Raw genomic sequence first — 17,855 nt, 5'->3', positions numbered from 1 at the left:
CCAATTGAAAATTAATTGCTATTGCACAATATTGTGCAATTAGATATTTCTTGCTATTGTGCAATACTGTGCAATTGAAAATTTCTTGCTATTGCACAATACTTGATATGGAATCCTGATTTGGACCAACTTGAAAACTGGGCCCATAATCAAAAATCAAAGTACATATTTAGATAAAGCATATCAAATAAGCCCAAGAATTTAATTTTTATTAAAATCAAACTTAGTTTAATTTTGGACCCTTTGGACCTTAATGTAGACCAATTTGAAAAATGGACCAAAAATTAAGAATCTACATACACAGTTAGATTTGGCATATCAAAGAACCCATTTATTCAATTTTTGATGAAATCAAACAAAGTTTAATTTTGGACCCCCATTTGGACCAACTTGAAAACTAGGCCAATAATTAAAAATCTAAGTACATTTTTAAATTCAGCATATCAAAGAACCCCAAGGATTCAATTTTTGTTAAAATCAAACTAAGTTTAATTTTGGACCCTTTGGACCTTAATGTAGACCAATTTGAAAACGGGACCAAAAATTAAGAATCTACATACATGGTTAGATTCGGCATATCAAAGAACCCCAATTATTCAATTTTTGATGAAATCACACAAAGTTCAATTTTGGACCCTTTGGGCCCCTTATTCCTAAACTGTTAGGACCAAAACTCCCAAAATCAAACCCAACCTTCCTTTTATGGTCATAAACCTTGTATTTAAATTTCATAGATTTCTATTTACTTATACTAAAGTTATGGTGCAAAAACCAAAAATAATGCTTATTTGGGCCCCTTTTTGGCCCCTAATTCATAAACTGTTGTTACCTCAACTCCAAAAATCAATCCCAACCTTCCTTTTGTGGTCATAAACCTTGTGTTAAAATTTCATTGATTTCTATTTACTTATACTAAAGTTATAGTGCGAAAACCAAGAAAATGCATATTTGGGCCCTTTTTGGCCCCTAATTCCTAAAATGTTGGGACCAAAACTCCCAAAATCAATCCCAACCTTCCTTTTGTGGTCATAAACGTTAACCTTGTGTTAAAATTTCATTGATTTCTATTCACTTTTACTAAAGTTAGAGTGCGAAAACTAAAAGTATTCGGACGACGACGACGACGACGACGACGCCGACGACGCCAACGTGATAGCAATATACGACGAAAAATTTTTCAAATTTTGCAGTCGTATAAAAAAATCACACCACTGTTTTAGTTACAAAGTGCCATAACTCAAAAAGTTTAAATCTTATTTTTCCCAAAAAGTATACAGATCATTTGACCATCATAAGAAACAACTATATACAGTTTCATGAAATTTAGATAAGTAGTTCTTAAGTTACGGTGCGACATGTTTACGATTTGTATACCATAATACGTCCCGTCAAAATTTTGACGGGCGTATAAAAAACTTCAGATTGAGCATCACTGAATAGAAATTTATGGTTGAAATGCAGTAAAATTGGAATCACTAATGTTTTGAACAAGGATTGCCATTTTTCCTACTGCATGTCTGTGGTTCTCTCCGGCTTCTTTCACCAATCAAAACTGACCACACTATTATAGCCAAATGTGCTGAATCTTTCAATCAACAAATCAATCTATAGCATTTTAAAGACACTCGAGGGTACAAAAATATCAGCAAAAATTTAAACATGTATTTTTTTCATTACAAGTTTTATTTATAACTTGATTAGTTTTTACTCTATCATATATATGCTACAAAAATCAACCAAAAAAATCAATTTGTTTTGGCCCCAAATGACTTTTAAAATGTATATGTCATTACAAAGCTCCAAAATATTTTCCTTTGGTGCTAAAAAGGCCATTTTTTGGCATTAAAATTTAAATATCTTTTTTAACTCATTGGTGACCTATATTTTTTATTACTTTTTTTCAAATAAGCTGTACTCAAACTTAACTTTTGTAAAATTTAAGTGATTTCAGTAATTCAGTACTTTTTTTTATTTTGATATTACCTCTATTTCTCCTATTAGTTCAACAGAAAAAAATACCTGTTCAAAAATGTATGCTTCTTTCAAAGACAGATTGTGAGCTTAAATGAATGGTGACCCCATTTTTATATTTTTATTTTTCTATTAAATATGCGATAAATTTCAATTATAGAAAAATATAGCGATATCCTATATTTGAAAAAAACAAGAATGTGTCCAAAGTACATGGATGCCCCACTTGCACTATCCTTTTCCATGTTCCATGGACCGTGAAATTGGGTAATTATCTAATTTGGCATTAAAATTAGAAAGATCTTATCATAAGCAACAAGAATGTGTCCAAAGTACACGGATGCCCCACTCGCACTATCCTTTTCCATGTTCCATGGACCGTGAAATTGGGTAATTATCTAATTTGGCATTAAAATTAGAAAGATCATATCATAAGCAACAAGTGTACTAAGTTTCAAGTTGATTGGACTTCAGCTTCATCAAAAACTACCTTGACCAAAAACTTTAACCTGGACGGACGGACGGACGGACGAACGGAGCCACAGACCAGAAAACATAATGCCCCTCTACTATTGTAGGTGGGGCATAAAAATTATTTATATCCGCTAGCCCCCGTAAGAAGCAACAATTGAGTGTGTCTCCTACCTTGAGAGTTCGTAAATGAACACAAAGCCTCTCTGTATGGGTTGTTCAAACTGAACTCTGTTGTACAATGGTTAGATAGCACTAACAGAAATAACAGGCTCTGATTGGCCAATAATGTCTCATGATATTCTGCCTCTGTTTTCTCAGTTTTGTTTGCCATTCCTAATGTCATCACGGACCACAAGCTGGCTGAAAATAGAATTGTAATGTACTGGCAACATTTTCACTAAAATATTTATGTATGGTGAGACCTCAACTTGATTTAAAATCTTAAGAATATCAACATTGAGGTTATTCCCATTATCTGTCAAAAGAAAATTGACTTGATAATTTAATACAATAAATACTTGTAGTTTTATTGGACTGTAAAAGCACTGCACTGAATGGGACACATTTCATATTAAGAGCCTACATACAATGCATGAATCAAGAAAATCTTTTCAAATGTTTCATTTCTTCTTTAATATTCTATTGCCTTGTTTTAATAAAGTTCTAGAAAGCATGTGGAGGTTGCACTTTGTAAATACAGCTGTTTCTCTTTTTCTCTAGAAAATTAATTTTGTTTACATACTGGTTCCCAGTTATGCTCTTTGTGTTCCATCTCACAGAGACATAACTTGGGAATGTTACCAGTAAATAAACATGTGCATATTGTTTACATTGAAATCTGTGGTAACCTTTCATTCGAGGTAGGGGTAGTTAAGAAAATTAGTGTTAGTTTAAATTCTGAGAAGTTCGGGGCATATAAATATGCCGCACAGCCCTATATTTTGACCTTTGAAAAATAATGTGGTGCATATGAACTTTCAATTCTAGGATAAGATTTTTTTTCAAAACTTCATAGTAAAAGTGGTACAGTTTTAGCCGTAAAAGGAGTTCCTATGGTAAATTGCATTGTCAATATTTACAGAAATGCAACCTGGAGTCATAGATGTTGCAATTTAATGTGAAATATTATTGGGACGTGAATTTCAAATTTGCTATAGGTATATATTAGTTTGCTAAATTTGTGTTATCAAACCTCCATTAGGAATTTCGAATGAGTAGGTAATGCTTAATTTGTGTTACTGTTGTTTCAGAAATTATTCAGAGGTTTTTATTTATGGGTATAATGATACTTGGTGAATTATCCAAGAACTTGCATTTTTATAACTGAAACAAAGACATGTATGCCGATATTTTTGAAATCGTAGTAATTTAACTCACAGTTTTGTCCATTCTTAATAAATCACAATCATAAATGCATGCAATAATTTCTAAATTTACAGTATTAAATATTTATGGTAAATTAATTTTCGATTTTTTGGTAATAATAAATTTGCATAATTGAACCTTCTCCATATGAATGAATTTCAGATTATTAGGTAATGCTAAAAATGTGTTATTAAACCTTAATCATAATAAATTAAATTGATACACTCCATTCATTACACTCATATTTTGAAGATATCACATGGTATTAGCAAAAACATTGAACACAATTTATTTTCTTTATCATACTAAATTATTTGGGTTTAATATAACACTTTATGAATTTAACTTGCTTTGTTTTACATAGGAGGGGAGATAACTCTTACCTGCCACAGAAGCAACCATACTGTTAGCATCAGATGTATGTTTATATAATTCTGGAGGACATTTCTGCTGTGCTGTATAATTCCTTAACAATGCTTTTACCAATAAACAGGCATGGATAGAACTAGAAAGATACAAAAGTTTCTTATGTAACCTAAGTTTTAACAACTTATTTTCATAAAATCAACTATTTTAACATTACCAAGTATTGATGGAGTCCTCAGAATAATTAAATTCCAAAAATGTAATACCTAATAGAAGTTTGAGAAATTAAATTTCAAAGTTAAAAAAAAAAAAAGAATCAAACTCACCATTCAATACTTTGAAATTTGACATATTCTATTATTGCAAGTATTTTTTGTATATCCCCTAGTTTCTATTAGGTCACTGACATTTACTATAAATTTAGTTACTATTTTTTATAAATCTAAAATAGTTTGACCTTGTTAGGTATTTAATTCAAGATCACTTCACTGTCATTTTGATCAATAGGTTTAATTCATTAATTTTTGAAATACTATAAGTAATCTCACACAATAGAAATTAAATTTTACAATTCAAATGAGAATTAAAATATTCAATATAAGACCATACTTTAGGTCACAAATTATGTGGATCTATCATGACTGTATTTAAAATGACAAAACTTGTATTTCAAATCTGCACATTACATTAATAAAATAATCATTATCTTATCTTATCTTCCCCTCAAAACTACTGTGAATGCATTTATTTCATTAGTATCAATCTTTTATAGATTGAGGAAAACGTGCCCTTTTGTAGATATTTGTTTTCATGGTTTAGCCTAAATTGTCATTCATTCATCATGTTGGTATAGGCAATTTGTAATTGGTTGACATTAATTAATGGTCCTCTTTTATACACGAAATCCAGGAAAATTGGTATCCATCCAATAATAATGAGTCCACATAAACATTAATTTTCGTGGGGTTAATTTTGTGCTTTTATCTCTATATAATTTTGTTTCGTGGGGATTTAATTGTGAGGTTTCAAATAAATGCAAGTGTTATTATATGTAGGTTAAATTTTCATTGGGGTTTTAGTATTCTTTCCACGAAATAAACGAAATTAAATCCGCCATGAAAATTTCTGCTTTTACAGAATATAAACCTACCATCTTCCCTCCATTATATACTTGTATGTTATAAATTTACTGGCAGATTGTGGTTGGAACATCTGTATGGACAATAATACCAGTAGTGTGTTCAGAGCTTCTAAGTGTAGGGCATATGTAAAATTCCTGTAAAAGAAACCATTGATTATTGTAGTAGTCAAATCTAAATAACTGTCTTGCCTCTGAAAGAAGTCTAGGTATTTCATTGCATGAGGGCGCCACCATATAAAGCTGTATTATGCTACTTAATTATTCTAGTGAAAAGTGATATCTGTTTCTGCTGTGAAAACATTTTGAACTTTGACATTTTTTTACACCTTAAACAGTGTATGACGAAATTTTTTTTTGGGCCAGTGAAAAAATTACTTCACAGGCCCAAAATGCAAATTGGTAACCAAATTATTTCACTCAAATTTTTTTCCATGTTGAGCAATACAAAATGACAAAAAAAAAGCAATATAAATTGATGTTCTTTATTCTTGACAATCAAACCTTGTGGACACATAACCCTAAAAAAACAATGCCCAGTCTTCATTGTCACTGAATTCATGAATCATCACTGTCCAGTGCCTAATATAGGATTTTGGAGAAGTGACCTCTTATTCCATGAGAGTAGCGAAAAGTGAAGTTCCATTACCGTTTCGGTTGCATAGTGATTTCGTACCCATCACTGAAAAAGTTTTGCTGTTGCGTTTAAAATCTCTGAATCTGAATTAATACGTTGCAGGGCCAAAATACTTTTCTGCAAAATTGATCTAAAATTAGTACAGGGAATTTCGGTGATATTCTATTCGGTTGGTCATTTCAAAAGTTTGTATTTCAGTCCAAAGTGTCCGTGCAAAACAAAATCAAAAGACATTTTATGAATGTAATATTTTCTGATCACTTGTTTCTGTCCATGCAGGTTTACTATCCACACTCATATGCAAAATATTTTGACAGCTTCTCAGTTGTAACCATGCTTGGAGATCTTTTCAGAATTCCCTTGCCCTTGTTTGGTTTAGTGGGTCAGACAAGATTTTACTGTCAATGACTGTCGCTATCTTATATAAAACACACTTTGTTTAGCGACCACCATTGCCAGTTAAACCTTATTTGACCCACTAAACAAGTAATATCATGATGTGTTTGTCATCCGCCATGTTAATATTTTAATGCACTTGTACGTTTTAACGATGTGACCAGAGGATTTCCGAAAAATGAGTGTTCCGAGGTTGGGGTGTTTTAATTTATAGGAGTAATTACGATTTTGAGAATAATAATGCACTCGTGCAATGATTTATTTTTGGGTCAGTAACTATCCATCTTTTGACAATTTCCAATCGCCCAGCCAAATGCGACCAGGCGACAGGTTGTGTCCTACGCTGTTAAAGGAAACCAGTAGAGTAAAAGTTTGGAACATTTCAACAATAAACATTTATAAATTTCATATCTGTATGTATGCATGAAGGCGTCATCCATGGCTGATTGGCCTAAATTCTAGTAGTTCATTTATAGCTAGCTATCACTAAGGATTCGAGTTTGGACACCCCTCTCATCTGGTTTTAAAAAATAATCAATGATTGTGATTATATTGCACTGGCGGATCTAGAAATTTTCATAAGTGGGGGCCCACTGACTGCGCTAAGAGGGGGCCCGCTCCAGTCACGCTTCAGTGATTCCCTATATAAGCAACCAATTTTTTTCCCAAAAAGGGGGGCCCCCCTCTAAATCCGCCTCTGTATTGGTAAAATAATTGTGATTTTGCAATTTCTGGGACACCCCATGAGGTCTCTTAACTGGGTGCTGAAGCAGAGTTCAACACAAACTTTCAATGTTTTCCCTACTATTTTGTTAATGATGAAGACATGCCCAAAAATGAAGACTTACACTACAGGAACATCTACCAATAATTCCACTAATGAATTCATCAGTTCTTCTGTCAGTGGTCCAACTTCATCTGCTTCCACATATCCTTTAAAAATAATTGTATAAAACAATTAAATATAATACTGCAAATCAAACTAAGGCCAAATAAAAAAGTATGTGTGGTTCCAGTTACATCTGAAAAAAAGTTAGGGTAGGTAGGTAGGTAGGGATTTTTTTTCTTTATTTCATTTTTTTTTTACATTGAGTCTATGGGAGCAACATTCTGACTTTAACAGTGCTTAATGAAAAATGACAATAAAATCTTTAGGGTAGGTTATTTTTAAGCCGAAAAAGTAGGGACGGTAGGGTTACTGGAACCACACATATATTTTTATTTGGCCTAATTATATCTAGGGATATTTTGGCAATATGGATTGATGACATATTTTGATTTTGCTGCTGATATTAATAGCAAATTTTTCATAATGTGAAATAAATGTTACACAGACATCAGAGACAAACACAATTATGACTTACTTGTGAGTGCAAATCAGAGCATATTAATAAATTACAAAATAAAATTACAATTTAAAGCTGAACATTGCAACATTCTGGTACTCAAGTAAAAAAGATAATTGATGCATTTCAAAATCTGATTTGTTGACCCGTAAATAATTAAGAAGGCCCAGTTACCTCCCTTAGTTATTTAGATTTTTTTTATGGCAATATCCAGATATCGTTTTATGGTAATATTTTTTATGACAATATTTTCTTCTTATCTTCAATTCATCTAAATCTGATTTCTTTGCTTTAATGGTGTTTTTTTATTGTCTGTCTATACAATATAAAACTACAATTTCATGGACAAGGAAAATAGCATGTCATTTGAATAAACAACATCCTTCAAAAACAAATCTTACCATCCATGTTGGGTGGTCTGGCTTCAAACTGTTGAATGATGAGTTCTTCACTCAAATGTTCCACAAAATATTTACAAAGACTTCTGATAATAAACAGTGCATTATAAGTCTGCCAGGTAAATATGTTACTGAAAGGATGAAAAGATTTATATACATTTTCATGTGTCTTTGAATTGAATGGAAATCTTTTATTTATATAAACATGTTATTGTAGCTATCAAGATTTTAATGTTTACAACCACCTCCACATTATTTAAAGAGGAGGAAATTTAAAACAGGTCCCAGTTTAAAAAAATGTTTATGACTGTTGTTGGTTGCATGTCAGTCAGAGCTCAGACATAAATAAGTTTGAATGCAGTGAATCTGCTTTTGACTCTTAGAGGTCTAAATTTGTAAGTTTTAGGATTTGTCTCCCTTTAATGCAAGACAAAAATACGACTTTAATAAGTCAAATATTGTTAAGCAAGAAATAATTGACCGGAATCATAAAGTTGCAAATATCGACTCCTACAAGTAGATAAGTTACCAAAATTGGTTAACTTCAAGACCCACGCATATTTATAAAAAGGTGATGCATCTAAATCAAATAATGACAACATTGAAAGACAATGCTTTGTCTTCTAAAGAAAAATATGAATGAGAGTCTAAAAAATCGGAGATAATGTTAATTAACCTTATAATGCAACCACCTGGAACCACAATTAATGAGGTAAAACATCTGTGTTTAGTAAGGATGTTCAATAAGATAATTAAATATAGATAGCTTAAATCCTTGTGAACTCTCAGACAGGTTTTTGCTGTTATAGGCGGTGTACTTTGGCCACCAAGTAAATTAAGTTTTTTCATCAACATAAATAGACCTAAACAAGTCTGTCATTTTCTGACTTAGAGAAGTCTAAAATTGAAAACACATTTTTATAATAAATACATGTTTTGACTTCTTTAAGTCAAAAACAAAAATCGACTTGTTTATGTGTTGCATACTGGAAACCAACTATTTTGTGCGACAGATTATTTCCATGAATTTCACAAGCAGTGATAAATCTATTTTGAATAACTACATCATAAAAGTAAGAAAATCAAGAATATAACTTATTACAACTTCTGCTGGAAAGGTATAAATGTGGACTTAAGTATTAGAAAAAAACAGATTTGATGTATAGTATTTAGGGATTTCTGTGTTGTGCTTTGTAATTTCATTAATGTTTAACCCACATTATTTACTAGCATGATTTATTGATTGTATATGTTTTTACGTCACTTTTGGGCTATTTCATGGCAGTCACTTTTTATGGGTTGAGGTCAACATGGTCAATTAAGATTGGAGTCAAGTGCACCCACATGAGCGGGGTTTGAAGTAACAACCTCAGTGTTGACTGGCTAGTGATAACAGCAGCATAACTACTTAGATCACATGACCACTAAGGCCCCTTACATGCCTGAACATAATTGCTTACTCTTCACATTGTGCTGAAGCTTTCAGTTCAGTAGCTCTGACCAGAAAGTTCCGTACAAGTGATCCAAAGTTTCCCGATTTTGCATTGTTGATGGCTAGGTTCTTACAGACTGAAACAGTTGATTCTTCTAAAAGCTTGGCATCAGAGCTGAAATATAAATAAATATTGTAAGTACTAACTTTACTTCACAAAATACAATTTCACAAATTTATGTCTATTGTACTCTTTTCAGTATTAGACTGGTAATTTTTTGTGCCCTTCATAGCTTACTGTTCGGTGTGAGCCAAGAGTTGTCTCATAGGCACTCATACCACATCTTCTAATATAAATTAAACCAAGAAACATACTGAGGAGTAAACAAGAATGGAGTCCTGCTAAGCATACCCTCACTCATAATTCAAAGTACAGTTATCAGAAAATCAACGAGAAGGTGGCTGGCAAATCACACATTAAATTTCACCATTGTCCGACTGCTTTTTAAAACCAGGTGCTCCGCAGGGCGCAGCTTTATACGACTGCAGAGGTCGAACCCTGAACAGTTGGGGCAAGTATGGACAAAACATTCAAGCGTGATACAGCTCTGAATTTGGATTGTGATCAAATTTTTGACATTATATGGGTTTTTTACACAAAACAAATGTCAAGATTTTACAAATCAATTAAAGATTTCTTCTTCAAACTTATTTAAATCTAAAATTAAATAGTTGACACAGCATAGGTTTCTGACACAGAATGAATGTGGTCTAATGAACTTAAAAATTTTTTTTTTTGCCTTTGAGCAATTCACTATGCTGTTGAATATTTATCCTCTCAAAAAAATGTTTGAAGAAATTTTCTTTTTATTTATGAAATCTGAAATGAGAAAAATTTAACCCCCCCCCTTATTTTTTTTCACATCCCCCTTTCCCTTTTTCCAAAACTGATATCAATTCAAATTTCTAATGGAGTTTGCAGCAATAACTACTCTTAAATACATCATAAAATATTAAAATGTAAAATAAAGTGCTTGTTATCACTGAATGGTAAAGATTGGTTGCATTTTGGTAGTAATCATACCAATATACGACCAAACTTTTTTCAATTTTTACGGTCATATAAAAACTCATTTTGAGATTTGAATTAACAGGCAATACCTAGCCATATTTGGCACAACTTTTTGGAATTTTGAATCCTCAATGCTCTTCAACTTTATACTTGTTTGGTTTTCTAACTATTTTGTTCTGAGCATCACTGATGAGTCTTATGTAGACAAAATGCACGTCTAGCGTATCAAATTATAAGCCTGGTACCTTTGTTAACTACATGTATCTGCACATATCAGATCCTCAATATTTTTTATTCAACAAAAAGACATTTTCCAGTATTTTTATAAAATTTTGAGCTATACTTCATTACGGTGGATTTTGCTGCCTACAATGGGAACCACCAAGTCATAGATGTCCATTTAAATTTAATAAAACAAACAAAAACTTATTTTTTCCCAGTCATACCATGTTCTCCTGTCTAAAACAATGTAAAATAACAGAAATGACGTGTTCACCTGAAAAGGGGGAAATAGGTAACGCTAATGGTCGTGATGAAAGCTGGACCCACTGTAATTAATTTAATTGTATAATACCTGTTTATTGGGATCAGGAATGAATATGATAACAGCTGATTCCAGAACGGATCAATAGTAGACAGAGATTCAGTACCAGCTAGTTTCATCAAATATTCATTGTTAGTCAGTTCACTGATACTACTACTATTGGCTCCCATTATCTGTAAATAAAACAAAAATTAGGCTTGTTTTCTATCGCCAATACCAAATTTAAGAAATACACAACCATACCTCATTACAGAAAGGTAAAACTGGTTAAAGCCCACCATATTGACATCAGACTCGGATTTCTCTTGAACTGAATTTTAATGTACGTATTGTTATGCGTTTACTTTTCTACATTGGCTAGAGGCATAAGGGGAGGGTTGAGATCTCATAAACATGTTTAACATCGCCGCAATTTTGGGCATGTCCCAAGTCAGGAGCCTCTGGCCTTTGTTCAGGGATGATTCCAGGTGTTTTCAAATGGGTCCCTTGAACATCAAATTGGGAATTTTTATTCTAATTGGGAATTTTTTAAACATAAAATCTAAGAAAAAATAACATTATTTTCCTGTAAAAATGGAAAATGTATATTATTAAGTTTAACCTGTACACACTGATGTTCATGTAAGTTGTAACATTTTAAATAATTCTGGATGGGCTACTGTTATTACATGAATATCATTGAACATGATGCACTAGTCTATCATCTTAGCTATAGTCACCTAGGCCTATTACAAAAACATATATTTTAGCTAACATAAACACTGAAAAAATCATTCATCGGGTATTTTTTCAACAGCAGGTCATCTCTATAAATTTACCTTGATTCAAATGGATTTCAAATTGGACTGGTTAATTGTCGAATTCAGATTGTCGAATTCAGAAAAGCAATTACAAAAGTTCATATACTTAATTGATATTTAAAGCATTGAACCAGTGTTCTTTAAAATTATTCTAAATCATCTTCAAAACTTTTGAAATAGTTCCATACTGATGACATCGTATTTCATGAATGGTCTATCATCAACATTATTTTCAAAAAACGCTCAAACTTTTGTCTTTTGAGGAAATAATTTCTTTTACAAAACAAGTTTTCATCATATTATATAACCGGCTCTGCTGGGCGATCTGCTTATACGAGATCGGCACCCATTAAACTTTATCCATCAATGTTATATCAAAATTTGAATTTTCTCTCTGCCGAGGTCTGCTTTGACACCCATTTTTTATCAACCTGCTGGGCGATCTGCTTTTACAAGATCGAATACTCCTATAACATATTAATCAATTGAATTCGGCTGATAAAATTGTGTGTGCCACATTTTGACTGGCATAATGAAATCGTTGTTAATAAAATGCGATCGTAAACAGCTAGCATTCTTATCCGGATTTTAAAACTTTTTGACAACAAACTTTGAAAAATTAGAGTTGCCTTAATCGGTGACAGACACTTTTCCGGAAATATTGATTTTTAGTTTATTTTCCTGAATTTGGACAAATGTTGGAATTCATTTTCATGTACATTTTTTTGCGGCCGCTTAGCGGCCCTAAACTATATAGTGGAATCATCCCTGTTGTTAGTCTATGACGTCCATTATCACTGTACTAGTATCCATTGTACATATTTTTAGGAGGCCAGCTGAAGGACGCCTACGGGTGTAGGAATTTCACGCTGTCATTCAAAGGCTATTCGATCTAGGTTAGGGTAGGGCAAGACACAGGCACTTGTCTCAGAAAAAAAATTCCCAGATATACCTTAATATAACACAAGGTACTTAACTTTCATTTTCTAAAAATATCAGGTGGTGACAAAGTTCCGTTGTATGCTGCTTTCTAGGCTGTCAACCCAACTAAAACTTGTTATAGCGTAAATCTAAATTGATTTGTCTTTACAATGGTGTATAACATGCCTACATTTGTTTTCGGAATCATCCGTAGCAATCCTACCCACGTACATGTATGTCAATCGTAATAATTTTGCCAACCTCTGATGATTTGGCAATAACCGTGTCACGTCTACTTATATATCTTGGTTGCCGATTGGTCAATTTTATGGGAAAGTCTAAATGATTCTCGGAGTTATCTGATCTTGTTTCGTTGTCATACATAAAGTCAAGAGAGAGTCTGAATGACATTGACGTCATGGGAAAATTTGAATCTAAAAAGGAAACTCGTAACTTATTAGACATACCGCAAATAAGACTTGTTAGGTTTTTTTTCAGGGTATCTTATACAATTTTACTAACTTGGTGATAAGTTCTATTCAGACAAAGAATAACAGTTTTTCTGAAACAGTTTGTATAATTAATAATTTACTGCAAGCCGTTTATTGCCAAAGTTTCAGCGGTTGGAAAAATTATTACGATTGACATACTTGGGAAGGATTGATACGGAAGATTTCAATAACAATTGTAGGCGTGTTATACACCATTGTAAAGATAAATCCATTTAGATTTACTATATTACAAGTTTTAGAGTAGTGTTTCCTACAGGTGGTTTTGGCGTGTAATGGCACCCTGCCGCGATTTCTCGACGCCCTGCCCCTTTTTGGAAAAAAATTTGGCGCCCTGCCCTAATTTTGTCGAAATTCCTGACGCCATGCCTTTATCTCGTAATTTACAACCGGTACTGAAAGACATATTTTATGAATACCGCTCGAGTTATTTCCCTTCCAACGTAAACAAAAGTTCACTAGGACGCCATTTTGTAATCGATTTCGTAATCAGCTGATCAGCAAACTGCAATTATACAGATACTAATCATGCCATCAACAAATCGGATGAAGCGAAAACGTGAGGAAGAAAATGAGAAACAGGCCGCAAAATGCAGAAAGCTTTTATCATTTTTTCAAAGGTTTGTAGATTTTTATTACAAAATAGTTACGCACTTGCAGTTGCAACGGTGTTAGTTCGGGGGTAAAAATAAACTTTTGTCAAAGGGATAATTTAAGGTTAAAGTTGAGTTAGGCCAAGGATCTCATGGAATCACTTGCATGTTAATTACTTTCCAATTAATTAAATTTTCATCAAATTATTTTTTTTAAATTTACTTATTCAGTTTTTAATTAGAATTAATTTAAGAAAGGAACAATTTTTGAAAAAAAATCCAGATTATTCAAGATATTCTTGTTTTATGTGTAATTTATTTATTTTCAGCACCAAAGAGGCAAATGTTTGTGGCACTACTCATGAACATGATGAATCAGTCCATGAATTAGTTGAAACAGAAATGCAAACTCAAAGGTAAGCTGATACATCTATAGATAGCCTATAATTTAAATAATCAATATCAAATAATTATTATCATTAAAAAAAATTTAAGAACTTATTTAACTTAAAAGGAAAAGAAAGCTAGCTAACATATTGTTTCTCCCCAGATGTTCAGTATCGTTTAAAAGTTTTATAAACTCATGTTTTAATTACAATAATTTCATTTTCAGAGAAACATTGCCTGTTATTGCAACTCCAACTAGGGAAAGACATAATTCTGGGCACAGTTCAAATTTTAATAAAAAATGGAAAGAGGGGAGGCCATGGCTGAAGTGTGATGAAGAAATAACTCATGATGGAATATCATTTGAATCCATGTATTGTATAATTTGTATAAAATGGAACACTAAAAGTTTAAATGGATCAACAATTTGGAACAAAGAAGGCTGCCAAAGCTTCAGACTAGATAAAATTAAAAGTCATGAAACATCATGTATGCACAAGCAAGCAATATCTATGGAAATTAAGGATCAAACAACTGTTACAGACACCTTATCTCATCAAAATGACAAAGAGTTTGCAGCATTAGAAGATGCTCAAAAAGTTTTATATTTTCTTATTAGCCACAGCCTACCACATACCACTCTTTTTAAACCTTTAGTTGAATTGTGTGTTGAACTTGGAGCCAAAAACTTACCGTACTTGAATAAAGGTCAAAATGCATCCTACACAGGACATTCCATAGTAAATGAATTTTTATCCTGCCAGGCTGAAGTTGTTGAGAATAAAGTTAAAAATGAAATTAACACTAGTCAGTCCTATGGTGTCATGATTGATGAGTATACCGACATTAGTGGTCGTAAACATCTTGCATTAGTTGGCAAATACATACATCTTGGTAGTTCAAGACTTTCATTTTTACAAGACATTCAAATTCCAAATGGAACTGCAGATACAATCTACTCTTCAATTAAATCATACTTGAATGACAAGGCTGGTTTGAAATTACACAAGTTGACATCATTTGCTAGTGATGGACCAACAGTTATGTTGGGTAAAAAAAATGGTGTTGCCACACAATTAAAAAGGGAAAATGAAAGCGTTGTTACAGTTCATTGTATGAATCATAGACTGCAATTAGCAGTATCAAAAACATTTACCACCTTTAGAAAAATAGAAAAAACAGATGAACTTTTAAAAGGGTTGTTTAAGTACTATCATTACAGTACAGTAAAATCAGGCAGTCTTGATGCACTTCAAACACTTCTTAGGGAGATGAATGAACTTGAAACTGTAAATAATTTGGTGGTTACAAAGGCTACTTCTGAAGAGTCAATTTCTTATTATGGGGATTCTGACATAAGTTTTTTAGCTGAACATTTCAAATTGAATGAAGAGGAAGCATTATTAGAATGGAATGAAATTAAACAAATTTTCAAAGAAGAAAGAGAAAAATGCTCTGCAAGATATATGCTTTCAACATTGTCAAAAAAATCACCTATGTTGGGTGATACTTTTCCTAACATTAACTTTTTACTGTCAGGAGGATTTGCCAATGACAATTTATTTAACCAATGCAATAATATTTTTATATATATGACATAGTTCTTTCTTGTTTTTAAACATTCTTAAAGAACTGATTTTGTTTTTAATTGTTTATTGTTTTAAATATTTCATATATATATATATGTTTTAAACACTTTTTCTTGTTTAACAATTTGTTTTAATGATTGATTACAGATGTATATGTCCTTTTTATAGCATTAAACTAGTATGTTTTAAATGAATCCATTTTTTAGAAATTGCCTGTTTATATTAATAAGTAAGTGCCCTAAAAAGGTTGTCCATCGCGCTTAATGTGCCCTCTGAGCTTACAATTACCCTGCCCTTTTTAAAAGCTGCAGGAAACACTATAGAGGGGTTGACAGCCTAGAAAGCGCCATATAAGGGAATTTCGTCACCGCCTGACATTTTTCGAAAATGCAAGTTAAGTACCTTGTGTTATATTATTATTAAGGTCTATAGGATAAATTTTTCTGAGACAAATGCCTGTGGGGCAAGACCTGAAATGTATAATCATAATGTAATCAGATATTTGCATTGCCCCTACCCAAACATGTTTGCCACTTCGAGTTTTGTTTGTTGAAAGATGTTTGAATGGTTATCACAGTCTGCACCAAAAACTTTTTCAGCAACTAGTCCAACATGTCCAAAGGCAAAGACCAATATATCTGACATTTTTCTTATTGGGGCAAACAGAGTTTTGCGAAAACTTACTAGTCTGAATGAAATTTTACCAGTTTGGACTAGTGGCTAACCGTGCAGACTGTTATCAATTTAACTGAAGTGCCACTAGCACTGAACTCAGTCTAAAGAAAAGTCACTTGAAAATTATTCTGAAGACATTATTTTTTTTTATTTCTTGTCCTCACTGTGTAAAACCTTAGTGTATAGAATAGGGAAATTACGGTTTTAACTGTTCTTGGTGTCACTCTTTGTGGTTACATTCTATTTAGCATTAATGTATGATGATATCTTTAAAGCAGACAAAATTCATAGAAAAGTTGACATTTCCATGTTCCACGTTGCACGCATGCTCGACTCTTTATTTCCGTATCCGGTTTCTATATTATTTCGTACCTGTACATCTCTCGACCCAAATAACCCGTATACAACCTACAATTTTACGAAAAGTCTAATCGATACATATATATTCTACAACTGCATCGACTGTGGTACGATATTTATCCACTCGAGACAGTTAAATTTTCAAATTTAAAACGCGAGGCTTGCCGAGCGTTTTAAATATTTAAAATTTAACTGTCGAGAGTGGATATTAAATATCGTATTACACGAGATTTGGTAATGTGATCTGTTTCTCTAATGATTTTCAAACATTACGTAGGCAAACTTTTTCCTTCTTTGCAACTGATCTGCAAAAAGATGTGTTCTTTCTATGTGACGTCATCAGGCATAGGGAAAGACGTGTTGTTGGACAAAGACGTACCTTGAGAGGCTCTCAAGAAATTCATAGATTTTTCACAGACAGATATTTTATCTATCTTAGTGTATAGCACCCCTCACTTAATTCATTCAACAGTAATAGTCCTTCCTTTTTCACAGTTAATTTAATCCCATTTGTACATTATCCCATTTTATTTGAATTGTTCTGACACTTCCCAGTAGCCGTGCTCCCGCCATTGGCCGCCATTGCGATTTTGTGTGTGTGTGGTTTTTGGAAAATGACGCAGTCATTGTTCCATTACTGGCGACCTGAACTTCATTACATTTCTCTGCCTACCGCGCTTGGTTTCGTATTTACTATTTTCTATACAAACTGGAATCTGCTTGTGTTATCATTAATTATGCATGAGAGGTCATTGTGTAGTAATCAGCCAGGAACCAGTTTACAAACTAACTGGTTTCTGCTTGTATTCCACTACACTCGGACAAAGTGTTGTAGTTTGACGGGAACCAGTTTAGAATTTGTAAACTACAAAACGTAATCGG

The 17,855-nt window shown here is 32.6% G+C and overlaps 2 protein-coding genes across 3 annotated transcripts in view; one reads left to right on the top strand and one right to left on the bottom strand.

Annotated features, from left to right (window-relative positions):
• LOC139495765 (dymeclin-like) overlaps positions 1-16,964 on the bottom strand; it is a 36,311-nt gene extending 19,347 nt beyond the window's left edge. Inside the window, exons 1-9 of one of the 2 annotated variants that reach the window (XM_071284146.1) lie at positions 16,710-16,956; positions 16,456-16,516; positions 11,170-11,312; positions 9,552-9,698; positions 8,095-8,222; positions 7,196-7,280; positions 5,327-5,452; positions 4,194-4,315; positions 2,617-2,805 (exon numbers count right to left, since the gene is read on the bottom strand). In XM_071284146.1, the coding sequence (XP_071140247.1) occupies positions 2,617-2,805; positions 4,194-4,315; positions 5,327-5,452; positions 7,196-7,280; positions 8,095-8,222; positions 9,552-9,698; positions 11,170-11,309 (937 nt within the window). In that variant the 5' untranslated portion in view covers positions 11,310-11,312; positions 16,456-16,516; positions 16,710-16,956. Of the gene's footprint in view, positions 1-2,616; positions 2,806-4,193; positions 4,316-5,326; positions 5,453-7,195; positions 7,281-8,094; positions 8,223-9,551; positions 9,699-11,169; positions 11,313-16,455; positions 16,517-16,709 lie in introns of both variants that reach the window. The other variant, XM_071284145.1, reaches the window with a different exon arrangement.
• Positions 13,898-15,950, top strand: LOC139494349 (zinc finger protein 862-like). The gene is made up of 3 exons (XM_071282516.1): positions 13,898-13,989; positions 14,292-14,378; positions 14,576-15,950. Exons 1-3 carry the CDS (start codon positions 13,898-13,900, stop codon positions 15,948-15,950), a joined length of 1,554 nt encoding a protein of 517 aa, XP_071138617.1.
• Positions 16,965-17,855: the final 891 nt, after the last annotated feature.

This window comes from Mytilus edulis, chromosome 11, assembly GCF_963676685.1.
Source record: "Mytilus edulis chromosome 11, xbMytEdul2.2, whole genome shotgun sequence".
Lineage (NCBI taxonomy): Eukaryota > Metazoa > Mollusca > Bivalvia > Mytilida > Mytilidae > Mytilus > Mytilus edulis.
This window is presented reverse-complemented; position numbering and strand designations above follow the sequence as displayed.